Here is a 26017-nt window from a genome sequence, read left to right as displayed (position 1 = left end):
CCGGGGCAGGAATCGGGGGCGCAGTTGGGGGGTGGAAGAGAGAGCTGCCACCCCGCAGTTCCTGCCCGCAGACCCTCGTGACCTGATGAGGCACAGGCCAGTGGGGAGGGCTGTGTGGAGTGATACCCGGGAGAAGGTGTCTTTCGCTCTGGCAGCCCTCCCCCTCCTCTCTCACACACTCTGCCCTCCCCAGAGCCACTGTTCCATCCTTGGCTGGTTACCACTCACCCACCTCCCCATCACCCCGGCTCCATTCCTGCGGCAAAAGTTCACATCCCCGCTCTGCCATTGCTGTAGGGTGACTTGGACAAGGGGCTGCCCCTGGGGGCCTCAGGACCTCTCGTCCTCTGCATATCACTTCCCTGATCCAATCCCCAGACTCCCTGTCGCGTCCTAGACTCTTGAACCTGGCATTCCGGCCCCATCCCAGACCCCACTGCCCCCTGCTATTCAGTCTTCCTTCTGATTCTATCCTGCCCTTGACCGGGGCTCCTCACTGGCCCCGGAGTCCCTGCTTGCTGGACTCCCCACCTGTGCTTGGCTGTTTCCTAGAATGCCCTTTGCCCTCGGTTATCCAGATCTTCCTCATTCTTCCCAAAGCTGCTCAAGCCCTGTTTCCTCCAGGAAGCTACTTCTACCTGCCCAACCCAGTCCTCGATTGGTCTTTCTCCTCCCAGCGCTCACGCCCTGCTGTCCTCTTTTGGCCAGGCTTGTCTGGTGGCAGGAAACGCAGCCTTCACTGCTTGTTTGGGGCTCAGACACTGGGGAGGCTGGGCCTCTCTCAGAGCAGGAGCGAGAGGGCAGGGAGACCTAGAGAAGGTTCTTCCAGTCCCGACCCGTGCCGCTGGAGCTCTGTGTGCTCCGTTACAGGATGGTGGGGGCGGGGGCAGATTCCTGAGACATCTCAGCAGGGACCCAGTCCCAGCCTGTCCAACATGCACATCTTCATGTCTTTATCAGAGTGGAGTGTGTGCCAGGCCTCGGGGCGTCTCTGAGTGGATGAGATCCGAGATGAGCCAGACATACCTGCCCTCTGATTGGGGAGAGCCACCACTAGGGGACAGTGATCACAGGCTGAAGTCGCCCAGTCCCTGGTTCAGTTCCCAACCCCACCACTGACTAGCTGTGTCCTCACCTTCACTTTACCACCTGTAAAATTGCTAGTAGAGCCTATTCACGGAGTTACCATGAAGATGAAGCAAGAGACTGTGGGTCAGTGCTTAGCCCAGTGTCTCATACGTGGTAAATCCCTAGTTGGTCGCCACTTGGTGTCCTAATTTAGTTCGGTAGGTATGATGTACATGGACCAGAGGTCAAGGGAGGAGGAAGAGTGAGGGATTCAACCACAGAGTGGGGGGAAGGCAGTCTAGAGAAGGTGATTCGGAGTTGGGTTTTGAGGACTGGATAGGAATCCACTAGCCCGTGAAATTTTTTTTTAATTGAATCACTTTTAAAGTCAAATGTATTAGGAAGAAATTTCACATCATAAACAGAAAGGGAGTATCACTTATTTGAAGGAGAAGATAACGGAAGAGACAACCGTAGTGAAAACAAAGCGACGGTAGTAAATTCTAACTAGCTGCTTGTCTTTCCTCTCGATTTGTTAGAAAGAGAAATGAGCACGTGCTGGGGACTTTTATCTTGTGTGCGTTTGGAAGGATTAAAAGTAAAGCAGCCCTATAATTTATTATTTAACTGGGACATTTCTGAGGTTTTAAAGTAGGGGAAGGGGTCCTATTCCTGACATCAGGGCAGGCACAAAATATACCACCCCAGGCAGATTGGTAGGAACTCACCCTAATTAAAAGAGACCTGGAAGGGGGAACTGCCTCAGTCCACGATCCAGCGTTGTTTAATGGAATGTTTGCGAGCCACCCCAAGTCATTTCCTACTGCATGCTTTGGGGCAGCTCTGCAGGAGGAAGCAGCCCGTGCAAGAATGTGGAGGTGGGCATGTGGTTCTGGGGGCCTAGTAGACTGGCGCTACTGGGCAGTAGCCTTGGAGATGGGAGATGGGGGCCAGGCTCTGACTGCCATCCCCAGACCCTGGGACCCTGCCCCCACTGGCCGAGGGTGGTAAGGCAGCAAGAAGTTGGGTGTCATGGGGGAGGCCAGGAGGATGGATGAGGCTGGATGAGTCAGATGTGGTCCCTGCTCTCCAGGAGCCGCTGGCCACGTGGGGGAGGTGGCAGTGCCCCAGCTTGCTCTGGTGAGAGGCTGGGCCGACAGGCCCGCAGCTTGGGGGAGGGAGTCATCGGCGGGGAGCTGGCATTGTGGCTGGGCATCTGCTCTCATGGGGATACCCAGTTGCATTGGACTGCAGAGGAAGAGCTTGGGGCTCTCAAAGCCATCTCCCAGTGCAACCTCCCTGCAGGTCTGGGAGGCACTGCTGGTGGTGGGAAGCCATGGAGGGACATGACAGAGCCCTGTTTCAAGGGGATCTGTTGGTGCCTACTCAGGGCTCTGGGGCCAGCCTCAGGGAGGATGTAGAGAGCCCTGGGAGGGAGGACCGCTTTGTAAATCGCACTGCTCTCCCCGTGGAAGTGATGATTATCGTGGTTATTTTTAACACATTCATGACAAAGGAGGCTGAGGGGGCTGTACTATGTGGGGTTTGGGGGCAGGGTCTGCAGAGCATGGGGGGAGCAGGTGTCTGCAGTCCTGCTCATATGGCAGAGAGCCTGCACCCACCCTGCCTGCCAGCACCAGGGGGGAAACAAGAGCGGCTCCTGTATCACTGGGCTGGGGGAACACTCAGAGATATCTGGCCTGTGTTTCCCAAAGGCCTGTCTTCTGTCTAGCGGCTCAGAGCTAGGTCCTCAATGCGAGAGGAGCGAGGGAGATTGAGACCCTCCTGTAGTGCTCACAAGAGGGACAAGTCCAGGATACTCACAGCTGCAGGGGGCACCAATCTAGGGTCTCAGCCACAGAGGGGACCAGGGTAGCCAAACTCTTGTGTAGTCAACCTAGGAAGGCTTCCTGGAGGAGGCAGCATTTAACATGTAGAAAATTTTGGCAGATTGAGGTGGAGGAGAGGCATCCGAAGGGGAGGAAACACCAATCGCAGAGAGGAAAGCATGTGGATGACAAGAAGGAGGTGGCACTCCCTTTCCACATAGCTCTTATTGTAGTCAGGCAGTCCATCTCTCTCTCTCTCTTTTTTTAAGATTTTATTTATTTTTTGACAGAGATCACAAGAAGGCAGAGAGGCAGGCAAGGGTGGGGGAAAGCAGGCTCCCTGCTGAGCAGAGAGCCCAATGCAGGGCTCGATGCCAGGACTCTGGGATCATGACCTGAGCCTAAGGCAGAGGCTTTAACCCACTGAGCCACCCAGGCAGTCCATATTTCTTGTTTCTTTTAATTCTGAACTGTGATAGGATGTATCATTTCTATTTTCAGTCGAAGATGTTTAAGCTCAGAGAAGTGAGGCAACTTGCCCAAGGGCACACAGCAAGCCTCTGGAGTGAATTTGGGAATCAAATCTGCATCTGTCTGTCTGGCTCTTAAAGCTGTGTCCTTCACACTGGCCCACATGACCTTGCAGCGTGCTTGGCTGCCTGGTGGGGAGAGGAAAATAGGACTGGGCAGGTCAGCAGGGGCCAGCACGTGCCGGGCCCCGAGGTTTACACTGGTAGCAGTACGGAGCCAAAGAAGATTCCTTAGCGGTGGGGGTGGTTTGAGCTGGGCTCCCAGAGGATCACTTTGGAGGCTACAGAAGAGAATCAGGCTCGAGGGTGGGGAATGGATGTGCAAAGGAACAATTAGAAGGTGGTGTGAAGACTGGATCACAGTAGCAAGTGTGAGGGGCTTTGGGGAATGAGTAGGTAGGCGGAAGTGACTCGAGGGCCCATGGGAATGAAGAAAGGCGTCTCTGAGGAGGTCCCAGTTGGACTGCATTGTGTTAGAGCCAGCGTGGTTCAGAAGAAAGAGCGTGGCCGCCGGAGGAGTCAGGCAGACCTGGGTTCGAATGGCACTCAGGCTCTCTGTGGCATGGGACCTCAGAGCCGCGGTCCCTGTCAGTAACATGGGAGAACCTACGCTCGTGAGCATGAGATGAGGTGAGGGTCCATGGGTGCACGGTGACTGGCAGGGAGGGGATGTGTAGTAAACGTTGCCTCATTCAGAACCAAACACAACAGTTAAGAGCTCATCAGGGGTTGAGCAGGGACGTGGGTTCTGGGCAGTAGGTCCCTCCTGCCCAGGGCAGGCTCCTGTATGACAAAGCCCACAGACTGCAGGGCTGTGAGCATCTGAGCCCCGGATCCTCCAAGCTTGTGCTGCTCCATGGACAAGACACTTGGGAGTTCCGGAGGGCACTCACACCTCCTCCTGGACCCCTTCTTGTGCTGTTGGCTCAGCGGCCTCTTAGATTCCCCCGGTGGTGGGCCTCGAGCCGTCTGGGCCTGTCCACAGTATAGGCTGAGTAAACGTGGTTTCGGTAGTGACTTCTCTGGTCTTACCTGTGTTCCTCCCCTTCCGGTAGAACTGCCTCTCACCTGTGGGGATGAATTGCTGGCTTCCCTTTGGAGGGAAGTGGGGTGGGGATGGAAGGGAGGGCAGTCCACGTAGGCCCCGTGGCCTTGGGGTTGTCCCCTCCCCTCTCTGGTCAAGCGCAGAAGGCCACAAGAGGGACTCAAGAGCTGGGCCTGGGACATGTTCTGATTTTCAAATCGGGTGCATTCTAGAAACCACCACCGTCACCTCTGGTTCTTTCTTGGGGCTGGCCAGCAAAGGGTTGGCGCCCGGTTTGTAGAGGCCGTGGAGACCCTGGGCAGTGGTGGGGGTCCACGGCAAGCGGGTCAGACAGCTCTCTCATTGCGTCCAGGTTTGCTGGCCCCAGAAGGATGGTCTAGACACCAAAGCAGGAGCTGAATGAGGGGATTCTCAGCTGGATTGGTGATAGGGCGGGCAGCTGCAGTGTTTACTAGGACACGGGTGTCAGGATGGGGGCTGGTCTAGGCAAAGGAGTGCTGGGTGGGGCTGATACTCAAGGCTTACAAGGGACCATTTCCAGCGACCCCTGTGGGGTTGGGGGGAGAAGCTGGGAGTGGCATGTTCATTGGTGTTCACTGGTATGCCTTTGGGCCTTCTCCGGGGCCAGCATGCACTGTGCTCAGGGAGCCAGCTTCCAAGACCTTCCTCCAAAGGGGTCCACGGGCGCGGGGAGGTTCGGACGGTTGGAAGGCAAAATCCTCCGTGGGGACAGGGCCCACAGTGGAGGGGACAGCTGACGCTGCCCAGGGAGTGGGGGACGAGGAGGGCTTCACAAATGAGAGGCCGCATAAGCTGGGTTTTGAACCTCAGGTAGGAGCTTTCGAGGTGAAAAAGGTGGGAAACCAGCAGGTAGATATTTGAGAAGAAATGGTGGTCCGATTCTGGATGGGCTGAATTGGAGGACCCCTCCTCAGGAGACCTGTTCAGGAGGCAGGAGGCAACAGGGGAGTGAAGCCCAGCGTGGGGGTGCTGCAGGGGTGCCCCGGGAACAGCCACTCAGAGGGGCTAAGTCAAACCTGGGGGGTGCAGCGGAAACCCGACGAAACGTGGCTGCCCCATGTGGGAAGCAGCAGGAAGACAGAGCGGTCAGGGAGACTGGGACAGAGGCCGGACAGGTAGGAGAGAACCAGGAGAGTTGGGGAGGATGGGAGTGTTCCCAGGTAGGAAGAGTCAATGGGACCCCATGCTGGCATGGGGTCAAGTGGGACGAAGCCAGCGGCCGTAGGACTGAGCAATAAAGAGGGTGCTGATGACTTTGTCAGGAACAGTTTCAGCATAAAGATGTGGTCAGAAGCCAGACTGCGGTGGATTACCAGGCGAGGTGACATTTTGCGCCAGCATATGAGTGGCAGGTGAGAAACCAGAGTGCCAGCTGTGGAACACTTATCGATGGGGAGGAGGAGTGGGGTGGGGCACAGTGGCTAGTGGAGGAAGGAGGGTTGAAGTAGGGCTCTCCCAGAATGGAGGTCCATTTGGGGGCTGCCATGAGAAGCCCGCGCTGACCAAATGCTGAGCCAGAGGGTCATAGTTGGAGCCCTCCTGGACAGTGGGTGGGATGGGGTAGGAGCGGGGAATGCTGGGCCAGGCCAGGGTGGGGGGCTGGCCTTTGTAAGAGGGACTGCAGGGAATTTGGGAGTTGGAGAGGTAGGACAAAAAGTCAGGGCCCAGGGTTGGGAGAGGGGTTCTTAGGTCACGGCGCCTGCTTTCTCTGTAAAGGAGCTCCTTGCAGAGAGCAAGGGGGCAGAGATGAGCTCAAGGAGAGAGGTCAAGGTCTGGCACAGCTAAGGTGGGAAAGGGGAAGGCAGGGAGCTGGGGAGTGCTGCTGAGAAGCCCCAGGCGCCCGGACGGATATGCAGCCCTGAATCTGTCCTGGTGCCAGTTGGCACAGCTGTGGATTTCTTCAGCAGCCTGGGGGTGGGCGTGGAGAAGGCGGCTTGTCACAAGGCTCCGAGGCTGGGGACTGGCTGAGCGGGTGTGGTGGAAGGGCTGGGTGAGGGAATTTGGGAGTGTGCAAGCATGGCACGGGCACCCTCTCTGTGGTCCCACTGGAGGCAGGGTGCAAAGTGAGGCCGGGAGGAGTCGCAGATGCTGTTTGAAGGGAGGAGGCCCGGGGGCCGGAAGGGTGGCAAGCGAGGGTGCAGAAGAGAGGCAGGTTGTGAGGGGAGGGGGAGATGGTAAAAATAAGCCAGATGGGTCCTGCCTTCTGGAGTGCTCACCCCATGCCAAGCAGGGTGCTAAAGGCTTCATGGCCCCCTCTCAGGGAGTCCTCAAGTCAGCCTTCAAGGGAGGCAGTATTCCGAGAACTGTTCTACAGAGGTGAAAACAGAGTCAGAGAGGCAAAGACGCTTGCCCAAGGTCACACAGCATGTCAGGGCCGTGCCGCAGTTGGGATCCAGGATTGTCTGACTCCAGAGTTGTCCTGGGGGCCCAGGTTTCTGAGCTGGTGGAGAAGTTTTGGGGAAGGTATAGATTGAGTTCTGGGACTTGTGGCTGAAATGGAGGTAGGGGCCCCGGAGCTGATGAGACCAGAAGCTGGGTTGAGTGGCACTTCAAGGCCCCCTGCCCAGTGGGTTTGTTCAAGGTGGCCCTCTTCCTGCCTGGTCTGATAGAGCTTTCTCTCAGACGCAGAGCCTGGACTGGGCAGCAGGGGGCAGGAAGAGCATAGCCCTCCTGGGTTTCTTCAGACACCAGGCCTTCTTGGTGCTGACCTGGCTTTGGGATATAGAAGAGGGTCTGGGTCTGGGGGCCAGCAATACCTTCTAGTCCAGTGACAGCTTGGGCTGAGTCTTATCCCAAATGCTGCTCCTCCCTGCTCAGTAGCCTCTATATGGGCTGGGTCTTGCCCCTCTGTGTTTGTGTCAGCCCCCATCCGCACTGCCTAGCCTGTGGGAGAGGGCCTGGATGAGCTCATGTCTGAGCAGGAGGGGCCAGCTTTGGAGAATGGGAGCTCCCAGCCCCTCCTCCGGCACTGGTGGTGCCTCCAAGGCCTAGACCAGACACATAAATCAGGGTGGTCAGCTGAGAGCCTGGTGAGGCTGGGGCCGAGTTGGCAGCGGCCTCCATGAGCACCTGCTGTTCTCCCAACCGCAGGGGAAGTGGGGAGGAGGGTCTATGGGGTTGTAGGCACCTGCCTGAGGCCCTGGGGTCTTGGCGGAGCAGCATTCTGACCTGGGCCTCCGGGTCCCAGTCCAGGGCCGCATGGGAGCAGAATCCAGGCCTAACACTCAGCCCCTGGCTTGGTATGAATCATGTCCCAGCGACTGGTGTCGGTGGGGGGTGGGGGGTGGGGGTGGCTGTGGTTTGTCAGCCTGAGGACTCCCAGGGGAAAGCACCTGGGCCTCAGGCTCCCTCAGCTGTGTGCTCTTAGACAAGTCACGTCCCCTCTCTGGTCCTCAGTGTCCTCATCTTTAAACAGAGACGGTGGTCCCTGCGTCCCGGAGGAGGACTAGGGGAGCTAGGTGTGGGTAGCACATGGTCCAGAAGCCTCCTGGAGCCTGTTGATGTGAGCAGCCACTCCTCTCCGGTCTCCCTCAGTCCAGCTGAGGCGAGAGGAAGTTGTAAGACTGTGGGCAAGTCCCGCGTGGCCTTCTGAGTTGCCTTGTCTGTTAAATGGTGGTGGTGGGGCAGGGGCCATGACTTGCTTCGCCTATTGTCGGTTCCAGACCCTCGGGCTGAGGGCAAGCCAGGCCACCTTCTTTGCGCCTCTCCAGCAGGACAGAGCTCCCTTTGCTGAGCCCCTGCCACCCTCTCCGTGTTCCAGGTGAGGAGCCGGAAGAGGAACCCAAGGTGAAAACCCAGTGGCCAAGGTCTGCAGATGAGCCTGGGCTATACATGGCGCAGACAGGTAACTCGGGCCCGCCTCCCTTCCTCTGCGGCGGGGGCCCGATGGTGTGGTGTCTGGTGGCATGTGTGCTTGGCGTGTGCCCGTCTGTGTCTGTGTCCTAGAGCTCAGTCACATCTCTGCCACGTGAGGCCTGTGGGCAGGGCTGGGCGGCCTCCTTACGAGCCTGTCCCCTGGGGTCAGGGCAGGAGGATCCCTAGGAGGCTGAGTGCTTGGGAGGTGCCCCCTGCCGCCGACGCTGTCCCTCTCTCGTAGGCGACCCGGCGGCCGAGGAGTGGTCCCCGTGGAGCGTGTGTTCTCTGACGTGTGGGCAGGGTCTGCAGGTGCGGACCCGCTCCTGCGTGTCCTCCCCCTATGGGACCCTGTGCAGCGGGCCCCTGCGGGAGACCCGGCCCTGCAACAATTCGGCCACCTGCCCAGGTATGCCCGTCCTCCCACCCGCTCGGCCTGCAGGGGTAGGTCCGGCCTGGGGCTCGGGCAGATTTATCTGCCAAAGATGGTGGGTCGCCTCCTTTTTTAATTCAGCAAACTTGATTGTCCCCCACACCATGCCCAGCCCTACATAGGGCACTGGGGACACAGGTGAATCAGACCAGGGCCCACACTGGTGGGCTCAGTTCTGGGCCCCGAACTCTCCTGATGCCTGTGTCCCGGTAATCAAGGCTCATCTTTTTACCCTCATTGCCCTCTGTGTTCCCTGTGCTCTGGCCATACCAGTGCCTCTTGCACTCTCGTCTCCCAGCATTGGCTTATTCTCATCCTATCCCCACGTTGGCTGTTACAATTCAGCCTGCCCTTTAAGATCTAAGACAAATGCCACTTCTTTTTTTTTTTTTTCTTTCTAAATGAAACCTTGCCTGACCATCCCCTCCCTCCTCTGACTCCCCATCCCAGTCCCCAGGGAGCCTCCTCAGTCCAGCATGGAGTACTGAGAATGTTGCATGCGCCTGCCTGGGACAGGTGGTCCGCCAGGGGGAGGTGGGGGACCGCTTCCGCCAGTCCTGTTCCTTGTTCCCGGAGGGAGCGCAGCGGTGCCTAGGCCATGACCAGCTCCTGGCCAGGGACTTAGAATAGGGCTATCTGGGAAGGGGTCTTGGCACCCGGGGTGTGGCAAGAGCTTGCGGAAGGCTGGGGCCAAGCTGTGTTCCAGAGTGTGAGCTCTCTGTGTCAGTGTCCGTGTAGAGGTTTGTGTCTCTTTGTTTGTCCATGTGCTTGGGATCCGGAGGGGGCACTACTCTTGCCCCAGGCCTGTCATGTTGGATTCTTGCTTTGGGTCTGGGGATCGGGAGGGCTGGGGTGGGATAGGCTGGGGCGGATATGGAGACTTTTCCTGGGCTCTCCTGTGTCCCCAGGAGAGGAGGAGCCCGTCAGCCCTCCTGGGTCATTCCTAGTCTCCCTGTCCCGGTGTCCGCAGGAGGTATCCTGTGTGAGTTGGGACTAGAAGCCTGTGTCTTTGGCTCCCCCCCCCCCCCCAAGGGCGGAGTCCTGGGGACCAGTGTAGAGCCAATGAGGAGCTGTCGCAGAGCTGCCAGAGCTCCTGATTGGTGGGCGGATGGGTAGTGGGCGGATGGGCAGTGGGCGGGGCCAAGGTGCCGCCCAGCCACGGGCCACGTGCTTCCTTGCAGTGCACGGCGTGTGGGAGGAGTGGGGCTCCTGGAGCCTGTGCTCCCGCAGCTGCGGGCGGGGGTCCCGGAGCCGGATGCGGACCTGCGTGCCCCCCCAGCACGGCGGCAAGGCCTGCGAGGGTCCCGAGCTGCAGACTAAGCTCTGCAGTATGGCTGCCTGCCCGGGTCAGTAGTGCCCGTGGGCTGCCAGGCGGGCGCTGCCCAGCCGGGTGGGGGTCGGGAGACCCAGGGGAGGCAGTCAGGTCCAGTGCCCTGCCCCTGGGGGCCCATGAACTTGAACCAAGCATGGGGAGACTGGCGAAGTGTACTGGCCAGCGTGGGAGGTGATGTGTCCCGGCCCAGACTTGGAGTTGGCACACAGCAACTCCATGGAAAGAAGACTGCCCCTTTCCCTAAGTCCCGGGATACCCTTGCTGTTGTCACCCTTTGGTGCTCATGGCCAGCCTGGCTGTGAGGTGACACAAATCTGGGCTTAAGAGTGGGCAGAGATCCAGAGGCATCCCTGGGGCCCATTTCCCTAATCAGGAGAGGGCAGGTGCCACCTATGGTGCTGAATGCAGAGGGATGCTGTGTTCCTGGAGCTGGTGACAGGCAGGCAGGCCCAGGCCCAGGCACTATCTACTCACCGCAGCCCCCCCTGCATCCACCCCTCTCCCGTGGGTCTGACCTGGTTCAAATGGAATGCCTAGCAGGCTCTGCCTCCTCCCTGCCCCCACTGTTCCCCACGCCCATTGCTCAACGGCCACCCCTGCTTGTGTCTCCCCATGCAGTGGAAGGCCAGTGGCTAGAATGGGGTCCCTGGGGCCCGTGCTCCACCTCCTGTGCCAATGGGACCCAGCAGCGCAGCCGGAAGTGCAGTGTGGCAGGCCCAGCCTGGGCGACGTGTACAGGGGCACTCACAGACACCCGTGAGTGCAGCAACCTCGAATGCCCGGGTGAGTGCTCACTGCCAGGGCCGGGGGCAGGTGGCAGCCCCACCTCCGGGGGGCGACTGGGGCCACTCACGCCCCCCCCCTCCTCCCGCAGCCGCGGATAGCAAGTGGGGGCCGTGGAACGCATGGAGCCTGTGCTCCAAGACGTGCGACACGGGCTGGCAGCGCCGCTTTCGCATGTGCCAGGCCTCGGGTGCACAGGGCTACCCCTGTGAGGGCACCGGAGAGGAGGTGAAGCCTTGCAGCGAGAAGAGGTGTCCAGGTATTGGTCGCAGGCCCCCCCGGGAGGCTGAGGGGCAAGGCTGTGGGCCTGGCTGAGCCCCTACACTGCCCCCACAGCCTTCCATGAGATGTGCAGGGATGAGTATGTGATGCTGATGACGTGGAAGAAGGCAGCTGCTGGCGAGATCATTTACAACAAGTGCCCCCCCAACGCCTCAGGTTAGGGCTGTGGTGGCTCTCCCCAAAGCCCCCACCCCTGCCCTTTCTGCTCACCCCCTTTTGCTGCTCCCACCCCCCCACCCGTTTGAGCCTGCGAGCTCGGGTGTGGAGTGAAGTGGGTAGGAGTCCAGCCCCCACGCCCAACCCCGTGTCCCTTCCTATCCCCCCTGCAGGGTCTGCCAGCCGCCGCTGTCTCCTCAGTGCCCAGGGCGTGGCATACTGGGGTCTGCCCAGCTTCGCCCGCTGCATCTCCCACGAGTACCGCTACCTGTACCTGTCTGTGAGTGTGCCCCATGGGGCTGGGGCGGCACAGGATCTGTCCCAGGCTCGGGCAGGGGGTGGGGGGAGCTTGCCTCCTGCTCTGGCCCATGTGCCTTGGCAGACATATGCTGTCTGGCTGTACCTCTGCCTGGCTGTGCCCCTCCTTGCCCAGCACACTCCTACTCACATCTCAAGGCCCAACCATCAAGTGTCTTCCCTTGTTCCTGGCGGCTCCTTCTGTGCTCCTCTGGTCCCCCGAGCCTCCTGGTCATGAGGTGTCGTGAATGTTCATCAAAGTATCTGTGTCCCCTTAGACTGAGGGTTCCTTAAAGGCGGGCACAAAGTTGGATTATTTTTGTGTCCCCAGTGCCCAGCCCAGGAGGGCCTGCTGGGGGGGTAAGAATGTCGGTAGCGAATGTGGCCTCTGTATCGCGTGTGTCTGACTGTATTTGGTACCTGTGTGTTTGCACTCAGAGCTCGTGTTTGAGAGAGAGAGTGATAGTGAGGGTGCGTTACGCTTGGGAGCATGCCTGACCCCTCTGAGATGGGGAGGCGCCTCGTCCCTGTGCCATACTTGTCATCTTTTCTGTGCACATCTGAGCACCTCCCTTTTCTAGCTGTTTCTATTTCTGTCTTTTTCAAGTATCTTTAGGTCTTTTTCTTGGACTCTGTTTCCTATGAGCCCCTTTGAGCAGCTCTCTCTGACCTTTTCCCCCCTCTCTCTCCCTCTTGGAAGCAAGCAGTGGGTGGACCTGAGTGGGATGGGCCCGTGGCCGGTCCCAGCTCCTGACCCCGTGGTGACAGCAGCCCGCCTGTCCCCCGCAGCTTCGGGAGCACCTGGCCAAAGGGCAGCGCATGCTGGCAGGCGAGGGCATGTCACAGGTGGTGCGCAGCCTGCAGGAGCTGCTGGCCCGGCGCACTTACTACAGTGGGGACCTGCTCTTCTCCGTGGACATTCTCCGGAACGTCACGGACACCTTCAAGAGGGCCACCTATGTGCCCTCGGCTGATGACGTGCAGGTGCCACCCTGCCCCACCAGAAGGAAGGAGGGCACCCTAGACTGAAGTGGGGGGTTGGGACCTCATGGCAGAGTCTGTGTTTGGGGTGGCAGGGGAAGCCACTGTCCCTGGGGCTGGGACCTCCTGACTCCTGTGGCTTTTGTCCCCAGCGCTTCTTCCAGGTGGTGAGCTTCATGGTGGACGCAGAGAACAAAGAGAAGTGGGATGACGCTCAGCAGGTGAGGGACGGGGCTTGCAGGCTCCACCCCCCAGGACCCACCCCTGCCTGGGACCCTTATATATTCTCTGTCTCCAGGTATCCCCTGGCTCTGTGCACCTGCTGCGTGTCGTGGAGGACTTCATTCACCTGGTGGGCGATGCCCTCAAGGCCTTCCAGAGCTCTCTGATTGTCACAGACAACCTGGGTACCAGGAGGCAGGCTAGGGAGCCGGGGCTGGAGAAGGCAGAACCCAGGCCACTGTGGGGGAGGGATGGTTTCTGCGGGTCTCTTGCTACTTTTCTGTCTCTCTGGGTCCTCTCTTTCCTTCATTTAACCCCTTCTTTGTATCTCTGTCCCTGTCTTTTCTCCCCTTCTCCCTACCCCGACCCGGTTGTTTTTCTTTGCGCGTGTCCCCCACCTGCGTGTTTTTACCAACCTTGGTGTCTGCGTCTGCCTTCCTGTCATCTGTCTCTCCCCTTTCTGTTTCTTTTCCTGTGACTCTCCTGGCCGCCTCTGTCCCTCTGTCTCTGGTGCCGGTCGCAGTGATCAGCATTCAGCGTGAACCAGTCTCGGCTGTGTCCAGTGACATCACATTCCCCATGCGCGGCCGCAGGGGCATGAAGGACTGGGTGCGGCATTCGGAGGACCGCCTTTTCCTACCTAAGGAGGTGCTCAGCCTCTCCTCCCCGGGGAAGCCAGTTGTCTCTGGCCCAGCGGGCAGCCCTGGCAGGGGGAGGGGCCCAGGAACCGTGCCCCCTGGCCCCGGCCACTCCCACCAGCGCCTCCTGCCGGCAGACCCCGAGGAGTCGTCCTCCTACTTTGTGATCGGTGCTGTGCTCTACCGCACGCTTGGCCTCATCCTGCCTCCCCCCAGGTGAGTCCCCAGGGAAGGGTGGATGGGGCCACCCAGGTGAGAGAAGGAGGACTGAGCCTGTGCTGGCCACGGGGAGCTCCCTCCGCAGCCTCCTGGACCTTGGTCACTGTTGCCTGGCTAGGGACACAGGGGCTCCCAGAGTCTTTATGGGGACTGGGGCTGTTGGACTGAGCTCTAGAGCTCATATGAAGTCCCGGGCCCCACTGAACTCTAGGCCTTTCCTGGGCCATGGCTCCCTGGTAGCCCCCTGCCCCTGATCTAGAGCGCCTCCGGGGTTCTTGCCTGGGTCTGGGCCCCACTGGCACGAGCTGACCTCAGTACCTGTCCCCAGACCCCCACTGGCCGTCACATCCAGGGTGATGACAGTGACCGTGCGGCCACCCACCCAGCCACCAGCTGAGCCCCTAATCACAGTGGAGCTTTCGTACATCATCAACGTGAGTGGGGGTCCAGACAGTAACCTTGGGGTACCCCATTGCGGGCAGCCAAAGCCCTGTCCGATAGCAGTCTGAACCTCTGGCTTGTGGGGGGTCTGCTGTGGCAGGATGGGTAGTAGTCTGGGGGAGCTCCCCGCCCCATGCTGTGCTCATGACTTCTCCCCAGGGTACCACGGATCCCCACTGCGCCAGCTGGGACTACTCCAGAGCGTGAGTTGGGTGGGGGCTCTGCTGGGGTGGGGGGTGCAGCTCTAGCACCTCTCTGTCAGGGGGCTGTCTCTCCTGGAAAGCAAGAGAGTTCTCTGGGGCTGTCCTTGGCTGGAGGGATCCAGGGTTCATCCTGGGGCTCCCAGCCACTGGCCTCACCCTGGATTTCCTCTAGCTCTGGGGGTGGGGCCACAGAATTGGGCTGGGTATCACTCCACCTCTCCCCTGACTCCAGAGATGCCAGCTCAGGGGACTGGGACACCGAGAGCTGCCAGACGCTGGAGACACAAGCAGCCCACACTCGCTGCCAGTGCCAGCACCTGTCCACCTTTGCTGTGTTGGCCCAGCCGCCCAAGGACCTGGTGAGCAGGAGGGAGGTGCCTGGGCTGGGAGAGCGGCAGGGGATGCTCCCGGGTTGCCAGGAGCCGTATGTGGCGGTGTCGGCGGAGACCTGGGTGATCCCGCACACAGGTCCGAGCAGGTGTACTTGGGGGACTGCACACATAAGTCCGTGCCACTGGGAGGGTGCTTACAGGGACGACATGTGCCTGGGGGCAACTGCATGTGTGTACACACACGTACATGTCTGGTTGTGTGTAGTAGAGTGTGGGTGACCGAGCCTAAATGCACATCCGCGTGTGTGACTGTGTCTGCCCGTGCACACGTAGATGCGGTGGGGAGTTCCATCCCGTGTGTGAGTGTGGGTGAAGGTGTAGGTGCCCGTTGGTGCAGGACAGGGTGTGGGGAAGGGGCGGGCCCCCCAGCAGCTGCCCAGCCCTGTGCCCTCATGGACCACCTACTCATCCTCCCTAGACCCTGGAGCTGGCAGGCTCCCCCTCGGTCCCCCTCGTGATCGGCTGTGCCGTGTCCTGCATGGCACTGCTCACCCTCCTTGCCATCTACGCCGCCTTCTGGAGGTAGGTGGGACGCTGGGCGGGGTGAGGCGGTGGGGGGTGGCCAGCCAGCCTCGCTTGGACGCGGTGGCTAGCTCCTCTGCCCCTGCCTGCCATGCCCTCTCAGGTTCATAAAATCCGAGCGCTCCATCATCTTGCTGAACTTCTGCCTGTCCATCCTGGCTTCCAACATCCTGATCCTCGTGGGCCAGTCCCGGGTGCTGAGCAAGGCAGGTGCAGGTCACGGGTGCCAGGGTGAGGGAGGAGTGAAAGGGCTGAGGGCAGAAAGCGCTTGCTGGGGACCGTGCAGTGGCAGCTGTTTGTAAACACCCGAGCCCTGTGCTGGGGGAGGGACTGAGCGGGAAGGAGTGTGTGTGAGTGTATGTGGGGCCGTTGGAGAGGGGTGTGTACCCGAGGGGTGACTGTCCCTGTGCCTCTGGGAGCACGTCTGTGAGCTGAGCTCCTGTGCTCATGCATTGGGCCGCCTTGGGTCTGCGGGAGCCCGAGCAGGGCTTTTCATGCCACCTGCCTGTGGGTGACCTTGGCTGGCTGTCCCCTCTGCCCCCTCGGCCGGCTCTGCGAAGCACCAGGCGGGGGCCCGTCTGGCTATGACGTGGCAGCGGCTCCTGTCCCCTCCCTGCCAGCCCTGTCTGCGTGTGGGTGGCCTGCCCGCCCGCCTCCCGGATGTCGAGTGCTGTGTGCATGTCACTGGGCCCGTGTCGTGCTGTGTGTGGGTACAGAGAGGCGGGGGTGCCTGACAGGGCTCTGTGGGGGGACGGAATGGAGCTCAGGTGGGCGGCCATGGCAGCGCCCAGCGGTGGATGTGGGAAGCCCGGCGCCTCCCGCCCTGGTGGCTGCTCAGGGCCACTCCCTCCCTCCCGTCTCCCTGCAGGGTGTCTGCACCATGACTGCCGCCTTCTTGCACTTCTTCTTCCTCTCCTCCTTCTGCTGGGTGCTCACGGAGGCCTGGCAATCCTACCTGGCTGTCATCGGACGGATGCGTACCCGCCTCGTTCGCAAGCGCTTCCTCTGCCTGGGCTGGGGTGAGCAGGGCCTGTGCCGGACTCTGTCGCTGGGCTTTGAGGGCAGGAGCAACGGGACAGGGTCAGCTTTGGCCCTGGCCCGGCTCTCTGGGCCCAGGGTCAGCTGTGTTGGGGCTGGGAGGCTGAGAGGACGCCGAGAACCCGCAGCCATCTCACTGTGGCCCTCCCCTGCTCCTCCAGGTCTGCCGGCCCTGGTGGTGGCTGTGTCTGTCGGCTTTACCCGCACCAAAGGATACGGTACATCCAGCTAGTACGTGGGCCTCCTGCGGTGGGCAGCAGGGCGATGAGTGGACCTGTTTGCGCATCACATTGGGCGTGGGGTATACTCAGGCCGCGGTCCTAGCCCTTGCCTGCTGTGCTTGGGGCAAAATGTTGCCTCTGAGCCTCTGTATCCCTGACTGTAGAAGGATATGCTGGGATTGGGGATAATCCAATCCAAAGAACTGTTTAGCTTAGGGGTCAGATCACCGTTAGATACCCATGGTGGGCTCAGGGCTGGGTCTTTGTTAGAGAGGAAACAGGCTCAGCAGGAGCCCAAGGCTCACTGTCACCCAGCTGGAGGCTCTGCCCCACCGACAGCCCAGGGGGCACTGAGCGGTGGTGTGTCTGACGCCCCCTCTTTTCCCTCCACCCCAGCTGCTGGCTCTCCCTGGAGGGCGGCCTGCTCTATGCCTTTGTGGGCCCTGCAGCTGTCATTGTCCTGGTATGTGCCCCGTTAGCTTCCTGGGAAGGGTGTGGCCGTAGGGGCTCTATCCTCTCCCTGCACTCCAGCTCCCACCTGGGGGTTTCCCTACTAGGAGGGCACCTGGTGATCCCGTCTCTCCCCCCACCCCTCACTGGGCCCCCAGGTGAATATGCTCATTGGGATCATCGTCTTCAACAAACTCATGGCACGTGATGGCATCTCCGACAAGTCCAAGAAGCAGAGGGCCGGGTAAGGGGGCTGCGACTTGGCCTTGTGGGAAATGGTGCAGGGAGGGCAGGCCGGGCCTCTCAGAGACTCAGGGCTTGCCGATGCAGCCGGGGCTCCCTGACCTTGGTGCATCAAGGGTGCAGGCAAGGTGGGCACCTGGAGTGCTCCACTGCATCCCCTCACCCACCCTAACCCACCTCTTTCTCTCTCGTCTGCCCTCCCCCTCCCACCCCACTTGGGGCTCATGCTGCCCCGTCTCCTCCCGCTTCCCATGTGTCTCCCCCCCTCTCCCGTGTCTGTGCCGCCCCCGAGGTCGGAGCGGTGCCCCTGGGCCAGCCTGCTCCTCCCCTGCTCAGCGTGTGGAGCGGTCCCCAGCCCCCTGCTCAGCTCAGCCTCGGCCAGGAACGCCATGTTAGTTGTGCCCCCCGGGGGGGAGGGGGTGGGGGCGGGCGGGGGCAAAAGAAATGGGGGGCAGTGCCCATGGTTGGGGGGAGGAGGGATATCAGCCCAGTGCCCTGAAAAGCTTGCCCTGCCCTGCCAACTGCCACACACTCTCAAGGGCTTGGCACTGATGCAGCAAAGGGCAACGGGGAGTGAATGTCTGTGCCTCTTGGAAAATGCTGGGTTTCCTGTGCCCACCCCTTGCTCCCACCCCTGCCCCCCACTCCCAGCTTATGTTTTATCCAGGCACAGCTGCAGAGCCCTCCTTACACCACCCCCCCAACCTACAGAGGCTTTTAGAATCTTAGGCCCTTAGAATTCTTGAGCTCATAGAACCTTAGAATGATAGAATCTTAGAATAAGACAATCAGAAGCTAAGAATGTTAGAATGAGTGAATCATAGTCTTATCATTTGTCACAGAATCTGAGGTTTAGAATTTTAGAGACATTGAATCTCACAATCAATTGGGGGGACAGAGAATCTAACAGACGGAGAACTATTTCACCAACATAACCCCCGGAGGCGGAGAATCCTAAAATCAGAGCCACTTAAGAGCAGAATGAGTGAATGAATGAATCCACAGGGGCCTTGGGCCCAACCTCCTCCTACCCAGGGCCAGAAATCCATTGGAGCCTCCCTGACCAGTGGGGGTCCAGCTTTATCTTGCACACCTCCTGGGTCAGGGAAGCTCACGGCTTCTGGAAGCAGCTGGCACCATCTCTGGGAAGCTGTGTGTGGTAGAAAGCTCCCTCTCCCTCGGGCTTCCGTCTGCCTCCCTGACCCAGTCTCTCAGAACTAGCAGTTAAAAGTCTGGGCTTTGGAGGCGGCCAGGCTGGGTCTGCATTCCAGCTCTGTCTCTCTCTCCCAGTTGGGCACACTCCAGTTTCCTCATCTGTAAATTGGGATAATAATCCCCATGCCTGTTTACTGGCGTTGTTTTGATCACAGTGTGAACTAATGTATGTAAATTGTTCAGTGTAGGGCCTGGCAGAGGATTGGTGGTTAATCAATGGTAGCTCTTATGACTGTGATTAGGCCCTTTCTGAGTCTTGGCTGCGCCCCCAGGGGCTGTGGAGACCACTGTGCCCGCCCCCTGCCAGGCTGAATAGCCCCCAGCTTCTCTTCCTAGGACAGGTCTTGGCCCCCTGCCCATCTCTCTGCCTTGTCTGGGGCTGTTCCCACCCCTGCCTGACTCTCCTGCCGGGGTGTTCACGAGGCAGAGTAGGCTGGGCGTGGCACCTGGCCCAGTAGGGCAAACTTGCCCTGCTGTGCCCACGTGGGCCCTAGCTGGTGAGGGTGGGCTGGCTCTGGGGCCTGGATGCCAGGGCACGTCTACCTCTTTCCTTGGCTGTCCCTGCTCAAGGAGTGTGTGGGGGGGTGTGGGTTTGGTCATGACCCCAGCTTTTCTGGCCAGCCCCAGCTATGCACTTTCTGCCCAGGGCTCTGAGCACCGCCCCCCCCCCCCCCCTGCAGCCTGGCACAGCCTCCTTGAGGGGGAAGAGGCTCTGCTGCCCCGGGCCTGGGCCCATCCCCAAAGATGTGTGCGCTCACGTCCTCCGTGCTCTCTGACTGCTAGATCTCTGTGTCGGCCTGCCTCATGCTCTCTCCCTCCTGCGTCTGCTGTCTCTCCGTATCCGGCCCCCTCCCGCCTCTCCTGGAATCTCTGGGGGTGCATCCCAGGCCTGTGATTCCACGCAGATTGGGGCTGAAAGTCAACAGCATCTGCATCTGCCTCCCTCCCGGTCTTCTCTCCCATCCAGCTCTGTCCACTTACTTGCTCGGGTCTCCATGCCGGGACGCTGGCTCTGGCTGAGCCCCGCCCTCTCGACCCCTCCCACCTCTCCTCCGCCACGCTCTGGCCCCCGCTGCAGCCCTTCTCCGCTCTGTCTCTGGTCTCTGTCTCTCTGCCGTGGTCTCCTGGCCTCTGTCTGCTTGGGGACATGGCTGAGGTCTTGGAGTTTGGCCCTCTGCCAGTCTTGGGCGTCTTACGGGCCCCAGGCCGAGCGCGGGCCTGGACTCAGCAACCCCGTCCCCGGAGGGTCACTCTGATGGGCCCTCTGCTGCCGTTCTCAGGGCCTCGCTCTGGAGCTCCTGCGTGGTGCTGCCGCTGCTGGCGCTCACCTGGATGTCGGCCGTCCTGGCCATGACAGACCGGCGCTCCGTCCTCTTCCAGGCTCTCTTTGCGGTCTTCAACTCCGCGCAGGGTTTCGTCATCACAGCAGTGCACTGCTTCCTGCGCCGGGAGGTGGGGCTGGGCTTCTCCCCGCCCCTTCCCATCCGCCTCACCTGTGCGGACGGGGCGGAGCCAAGCCCCAAGGTTTGGGGAGGGGGCGCTCCTAGCTGGGTGCGGAAGCTGGTTGCTTGGGGAGGTCTTGACCTTGGCCTTTGGGCCTCCGGGGCTCCTTCTCCCCTCTGACCTTCCACACCCACCTGGGTGCCTGGGGTGGGAAGCACAGCCAGCTGTGGCCAGGGGGCCTGTGGTGGCCTGAAGCCCAGCAGGTGCCCGCTGCCCCCAGGTCCAGGACGTGGTGAAGTGCCAGATGGGCGTGTGCCGGGCGGATGAAAGTGAAGACTCCCCGGACTCCTGTAAGAACGGGCAGCTGCAGATCCTGGTGAGCGAGGAGGCTGAAGCAGGCTGTGGGTGGGTTCTGAACATGCTCCCCCGCTCCAGTCCTCCTGCCCCGGGATGAGAGACAGGGAGGGGACAGAGACCCGGTCTGAGTCAGGCCCAGTCACTGACAGCTTGGTGGCATCAGGCAGGTCCTCTCCCCTCTCAGTTTTCCCACCTGTTGGGTGAGGCTGGAGAAGACCCCGTCTGGGCTCTGTCAGGCACTATGCCAAGGGCAGCCCCTCTGGGTGGCTGGGGAGGGGCGAGCCCCCTGCCCCCACCCTGATACATGGATCCTCTCTCTGCCCATCTGCTCTGTTCCTCTCTGCCTATAGTCAGACTTTGAAAAGGATGTGGATCTGGCCTGTCAGACAGGTGAGTCTGCCTGAGAGCCGAGAATGGCCCCTGAGAGTGGGCAGGAAGGGAGGGCCTGTTAACGGTCTGGTTGTGGAGTTTAGTCAGAGAGCCCGAAGTTGGAGTCAAAGCTGTGAACACCACTTACTGTGTGACTTTGGGCAAAGGGCTTATTTCTCGGAGCCTTAACTGAATTAGGGGACATCAAATGCCCAACAGGATGGTTGGTATGCAGTGGCTGTCACGTTGTTGTATCATTTCCATGCTTCGTACCAGAATCCACTTTCCACTTCTGGCTCCTGGGGAGGAGCTACCGGGCCAAGGCAGGGAAAGGAGCAAGGCCATTTTGACAGTCTTGGGGCTGTGGGGGTCAGAGGTCAGGACCTGCACTGGGAGCTGACCGTGGGAGCTAGGCCTTGGCTTCATCCCTCGCCCTGCCTTGCTGTGGGGCTCTGGGCCGGTCTGACCCCTCTTCTCAACCCATCTGGTATGTGAGAGAGTGCCTCCCGCATAGCCATCTCTCCAGGACTGTTTCCTCTCCTTGGACTCAGTCCAAGCTCAGGAGCTTGGAACCCATCCAGCCTGGGCCAGGGCATCGGGGACCCCTCCTCCTCAGGACTTACCTCTCTCCCACTCCTGCCCTCAGTTCTGTTCAAGGAGGTCAACACTTGCAACCCATCTACCATCACGGGCACACTCTCCCGCCTGTCCCTGGACGAGGACGAGGAGCCCAAGTCCTGCCTCGTGGGTCCTGAGGGCGGCCTCAGCTTCTCACCGCTGCCCGGGAATATCCTGGTGCCCATGGCGGCCTCGCCAGGGCTGGGGGAGCCCCCGCCCCCGCAGGAGGCCAACCCCGTGTACATGTGTGGTGAAGGCGGCCTGCGGCAGCTGGATCTCACATGGCTGCGGCCCGAGCCGGGCTCCGAGGGGGACTACATGGTGCTGCCCCGGCGGACTCTGAGCCTGCAGCCCGGCAGCGGGGGTGGAGCTGGCGAAGAACCCCCAAGGGCCCGGCCCGAGGGCACCCCTCGGCGCGCTGCCAAGACGCTGCCCCACCCTGAAGGCTACCCCAGCTTCCTGTCTGTGGACCACTCAGGCCTGGGGCTGGGCCCTGCCTATGGGTCCCTACAGAACCCCTACGGGATGACCTTCCAGCCACCCCCGCCGACGCCCAGTGCTCGCCAAATACCTGAGCCAGGGGAGCGCAGCCGGACCATGCCCCGTACTGTGCCAGGCTCCACCATGAAGCTGGGCTCCTTGGAGGTGAGGGGCCATAGGGCGTGGGGTGGGTTGGGGGAGGCCTGCCCCCATGGGCCCCAGATGATGTCTGAGTAGCAGGCAGCAGCCAGGGAGGGACAGCAGGCGCTGCCCCCTGCCAAGCGGCTCCTTTGTGCCAAGTGGCTGGGAGTGTGTACACCATGCCTTTCTTCCTCGCTGTTGCTCCTACCGGCACAAAGGAATTCTGGCTTCTCTGGACTCAGATGGGCTGGGACTCCGTGTGCAGAGGGCGCACTTTTCATGCTTTCCTGCTTGCTTCGGTTCCTCCTTTGAGGCGACTGATTAGGACGGGTCTTCCTTGGAGGGGCGCAGTGCTGGGTTGTTAGGGAAGCCACATCAGGGGCTGGGAGCCCAGGTCGCTGAGTCTGGCAGGTCTGAGTTTGGATCTGAGCACCACCGATCAGCCGTGAGGTCCCGAGTGTCATCTTTCTCCAGGCCTCAGTCTCCTTGTTTGTAAAGAGGGCAGCCTCATTGTAGAGTTGTTCCGAGGACTAATTGAGTGGTATAAATGTTTGTGTATTTGTGGAGCAAGTAGAAAGTGCTAGATAATTGGAAATTGATGCTGTTAACATCCCTGAAATCAGCCTCAGGCACTGGCCCTAGGCCTCTGGTCGTGGACCCTTTCTTCCTGAAAAACGCCCCTGAGAAAAGCCTCTCTTCCTGAGAAAAGCCCCTTTGTCTCCCTGCCTGTGTGTTTTCTGTGGATGCCCCACCTTCCCTCCAGCTTCCTCAGGGAATTACTGGGAACAAGCAGGTGACAAGCAGTGAGCCACTGTAGAACTCTAAGACATTCTAGAACTCTGGAGGGATGATGGAAATACAGATAAGGATGGGCTGGAGTCACAGCTCAGACACCGTAGGCTGCTCGTGTTTGGCCTCCGACATCTCTCCTCATCCTCCGCACAAAGGAAATTAAGTTAGCAGCTAGAGGTTTGCAAGTTTAGTTTCTCTCCCAAAAATGTTTCTTGAACATTTGGTGCCCGCTCCTGCTGCAGATGGCAGAAACAGGAAGGCATAACAAAGACAAAACGACACCAGAGCCAGGGAGGAGCTCAGTCGGCGTCACGGCAGGTTTTGTTCTGTGGACACCTGCCCGGGGCTGGGCCACGGAGGAGGGGCCAGTTTTGGGCTCTGTGTGTGGGAGGTAGCAATAAATGTGGTGGTGTCTTGAGGGGTCAAGGATGACGTCCAGGATTCTGGTGCAGACAACTGCAGTGGAGTGGAGGCGGAGGAATGGGTTTGGGGTGGGGAATTCGGAGTTTTTTTAGTTGGGCACAGCTGTGTGTGTGGTGCCTGTGGGCAACAGGGGACAGGAAGAGATGTCCTGCTGCCTCCAGAAAGAGAGATGTGGCCAGAACAGGGAGGGCACACGCGTGGTGGTGCTTGGTCAAGGGCACGAGAAAGTCTAGGGCTGAGCATGGAGGGCCTCATCCAGGGGAAGCCAGGGATGGTGGGAAGATCAGGAGGGCGTGGTGTCATGGAGGCCAGTGGCGATGATCATGTCTGCTGGGCCCAGGACTTAGGAAATCTTAGCTGGTGGTCTTAGCATCATCCCTGAGGGCCTTGGGGGAAGTCCCTTCCCCTCCCCAGACCCCAGTTTCCCCAGGGTAACCCAGGACAGTTGACCTTGCTTTCATGAGTACTCCTGGTGCCAACACTAAGACTCTCAGGCCTCATCCTTGAACAGTACTGTACACTGCATAGGTCCACAGGGCCTTGAACGTTTCGTGCTCTTAGGCAAGCGAGGGGCTGGAGGGGTACAGAGGCCAGGGAGGCAAGACCTGGTTTGTCAGCAAGGCGGGGTCCAAGGAAGGACTGAAAACTGAGTCCTTGTGTTCACCGGGCAAGTGGAAGTTTCCAAGGAGAGGGGCGCCTATGGCTGGCAGAGAATGGGGCAGGATGGGGTGAAAGGTAAAGTCTGGGGCCCAGAGGAGGGACGGTCTACTCTGTGATCCCATGTAGAAATCCATGTTTCGGTGACACTTGGCTGGGGTGTCTGTGGTGTGTCTGTCTGCAGGTCTGGGTGTGTGTGGGCCTTGCAGGAGCGGTGGGAATGCGGGGCTGCAGTGGGGTCACACCTCAGCTCCTCATCCCCCAGGCTTCTGTCCTATTGCTCCAGTCCCAGGGCTCCCCTTAAGAGCTCCTGGCTCCTGGGCCCGGGCTGGCAGTGGGGTGTGAGGGCAGATGTGGAGTACCAGGGCTCCTGCTCTAAAGCCCCCACGTGCAGTTAAAACACTTTCTTCTCCTTCACTGTCTCCTTGTTGTCCTCTCCCAGCGAAAGAAGTTGCGATATTCAGACCTGGACTTTGAGGTAAGTGGTGCGTGTGTGTGTGCGTGTGAGTGTGTTGGGGGGCATCTGTTCCATGGTGTCTGTCCCCAGAGGGTCCATTCCTAACATGAGCCAAAGCTTCCCTGCAGAGCCTGACCCAAGGACCACAAGCACATGGCTTCCGTGGGCATCTTCCTACCATTCTCCAGTCCGAGCCCAAGCTCAGATCTGGGAAGTCGAGGGAGAGTGGGGCCTTGTCCTAGGGGGCCAGCGGCAGGCAGAGATGTGGAGTGCCAGGATGCTGGGGAGCAGGGGTAGAGGCTAGTTCACCGTGCTGCCCGGTGCAGTGCCCTTCCCCTCCTCTGACCCTCTGTGGCTCCCAGAAGGTGATGCACACCCGGAAGCGGCACTCGGAACTCTACCACGAGCTCAACCAGAAATTCCACACTTTCGACCGCTACCGCAGCCAGTCCACAGCCAAGGTGAGGGCCCCTCCCGAGTGTTCCCTGTCCACAGCTCCGGGCCCAACCCGACACAGGGCCCCCAAGGGTCGGACCTGGACCCGTGGCCCCCGTTGCAGAGGGAGAAGCAGTGGAGTGCGTCCTCAGGTGGGACAGCCGAGTGGAGCATGTGTAGTATAAGTCCCCCGGGCTGGGTCAGAGTCAGGGTCAGGCGGGCTGTGAGGGGCTTCTGCCCTCCCAGCCCTCCTCCCCTTCCTGGGCAACCTCAGCCCGCCTCACCACGGGCCTACCCATGGCATAAGTGACAGTTCTGGGGCTGCCTGGGCATGGGGAGCCTTGCTGGGGCTCCGGCAGGATCTCGAGGAGGATGGGCACATAGAAGACATGAACCCTAGGGGCCTCTCAGTGCACAGGGCTCATTCCTCCAGCTCTGGAGCCAAGCAGATCTGGGTCTGAACCCTACTCAGGCACCTGGATACTGGGTAACTTTGGGCTTTTCTGGTCCTCTCTGGGCCTCCTCTGCTTGTCCTGCCCAATGAGCGAGAGGGTATGGGTCCATCTCCACGGGTCATTCCCACTGCCTCTCACAGGAGAAGCCCAGCCCTGGGGAGCATCCCGGCTTGTCCCAACAGCGGAGACACCAGAGCTGGAGCACCTTCAAGTCGATGACGTTGGGCTCGCTTCCCCCCAAGCCCCGAGAACGGCTGGGCCTGCACCGAGCAGCCGCCTGGGAGCCCGCAGAGCCACCTGATGGTGACTTCCAGACAGAGGTGTGAGTGCACACCGGACTGCCCACTGCGTATAAATATATATATCTCTCTATTTTCACACTCCACTTTGGAACCACCCAGGAGCCGGCGCCCCCTCCCCTCTCCCAAGGGCTGGGCAGGGAGGCGCAGTGGACTCAGCCGGGCTGGGGGAGCCAGACATGGCATGGCCTGGGGGGGCCAGGGCCCTTCCCTGTTTCTCAGAGGCCCCCCATCTTCACCCCAGCTGTCTGTCCCTGTCCTGGGCTGGGGAGGGGGGAGGGAAACTTTGTCGGGAATAAACTTCACTCTGTGGATTTTGCTGCTGAGCTGTTTGCTTCCCGTGGGTGAAGGCCCAGCCCCGGGACCCCAATTTTGTTCCCCTGTCTCCTTGGTTCACCTCACTGGGTCTCCTCGAATTGTATAATGGGGTCAGGCCTACCCTGACTGGGAGGGGGCACCTGGGCTCTGACTCTGTCTTTGCCCCTGACTCCCTGGGTGACCTTGGGCACATCCTGTCTCCTGTCAGGGCCTGGGTTGGGGTAAGCAGATTGGGAATGTGGGAGGGGGCCCCTGGCAGCTGACCTTCCCCCTTGGCTGTGATGGTCATGGTTGCTATTCCCTGGGACTCACAGGCCAGACTGCCAGGGCTGGAGCCAAGGCAGAGCTTAGTGACCTTG

At 60.3% G+C, this 26017-nt stretch overlaps 1 protein-coding gene across 10 annotated transcripts in view; it reads left to right on the top strand.

Annotated features, from left to right (window-relative positions):
* The window catches only part of LOC116863051 (adhesion G protein-coupled receptor B2), a 36451-nt gene extending 10797 nt beyond the window's left edge, over positions 1-25654 (top strand). The window contains exons 2-29 of one of the 10 annotated variants that reach the window (XM_032850544.1): positions 8254-8337; positions 8590-8754; positions 9960-10124; positions 10730-10894; positions 10986-11153; positions 11231-11332; positions 11506-11612; positions 12419-12613; positions 12763-12831; positions 12909-13017; positions 13356-13686; positions 14018-14123; positions 14290-14333; positions 14566-14692; positions 15144-15247; positions 15351-15453; positions 16116-16266; positions 16447-16516; positions 16903-16969; positions 17115-17200; positions 17492-17590; positions 19695-19866; positions 20138-20233; positions 20565-20604; positions 21230-21846; positions 24137-24172; positions 24517-24612; positions 25182-25654. In XM_032850544.1, coding sequence (XP_032706435.1) covers positions 8254-8337; positions 8590-8754; positions 9960-10124; positions 10730-10894; positions 10986-11153; positions 11231-11332; positions 11506-11612; positions 12419-12613; positions 12763-12831; positions 12909-13017; positions 13356-13686; positions 14018-14123; positions 14290-14333; positions 14566-14692; positions 15144-15247; positions 15351-15453; positions 16116-16266; positions 16447-16516; positions 16903-16969; positions 17115-17200; positions 17492-17590; positions 19695-19866; positions 20138-20233; positions 20565-20604; positions 21230-21846; positions 24137-24172; positions 24517-24612; positions 25182-25367 — 3860 coding nt within the window. In that variant the 3' untranslated portion in view covers positions 25368-25654. Of the gene's footprint in view, positions 1-8253; positions 8338-8589; positions 8755-9959; positions 10125-10729; positions 10895-10985; positions 11154-11230; positions 11333-11505; positions 11613-12418; positions 12614-12762; positions 12832-12908; positions 13018-13355; positions 13687-14017; positions 14124-14289; positions 14334-14565; positions 14693-15143; positions 15248-15350; positions 15454-16115; positions 16267-16446; positions 16517-16902; positions 16970-17114; positions 17201-17491; positions 17591-19694; positions 19867-20137; positions 20234-20564; positions 20605-21229; positions 21847-24136; positions 24173-24513; positions 24613-25181 lie in introns of those variants that run through there. The other 9 variants (XM_032850543.1, XM_032850542.1, XM_032850548.1 and 6 more) reach the window with 9 other exon arrangements.
* The last annotated feature ends 363 nt before the right edge of the window (positions 25655-26017 follow it).

The sequence above is a fragment of the Lontra canadensis genome, unplaced genomic scaffold (genome assembly GCF_010015895.1).
Source record: "Lontra canadensis isolate GAN:19392208 unplaced genomic scaffold, GSC_riverotter_1.0 scaffold487, whole genome shotgun sequence".
NCBI lineage: Eukaryota > Metazoa > Chordata > Mammalia > Carnivora > Mustelidae > Lontra > Lontra canadensis.
This window is presented reverse-complemented; position numbering and strand designations above follow the sequence as displayed.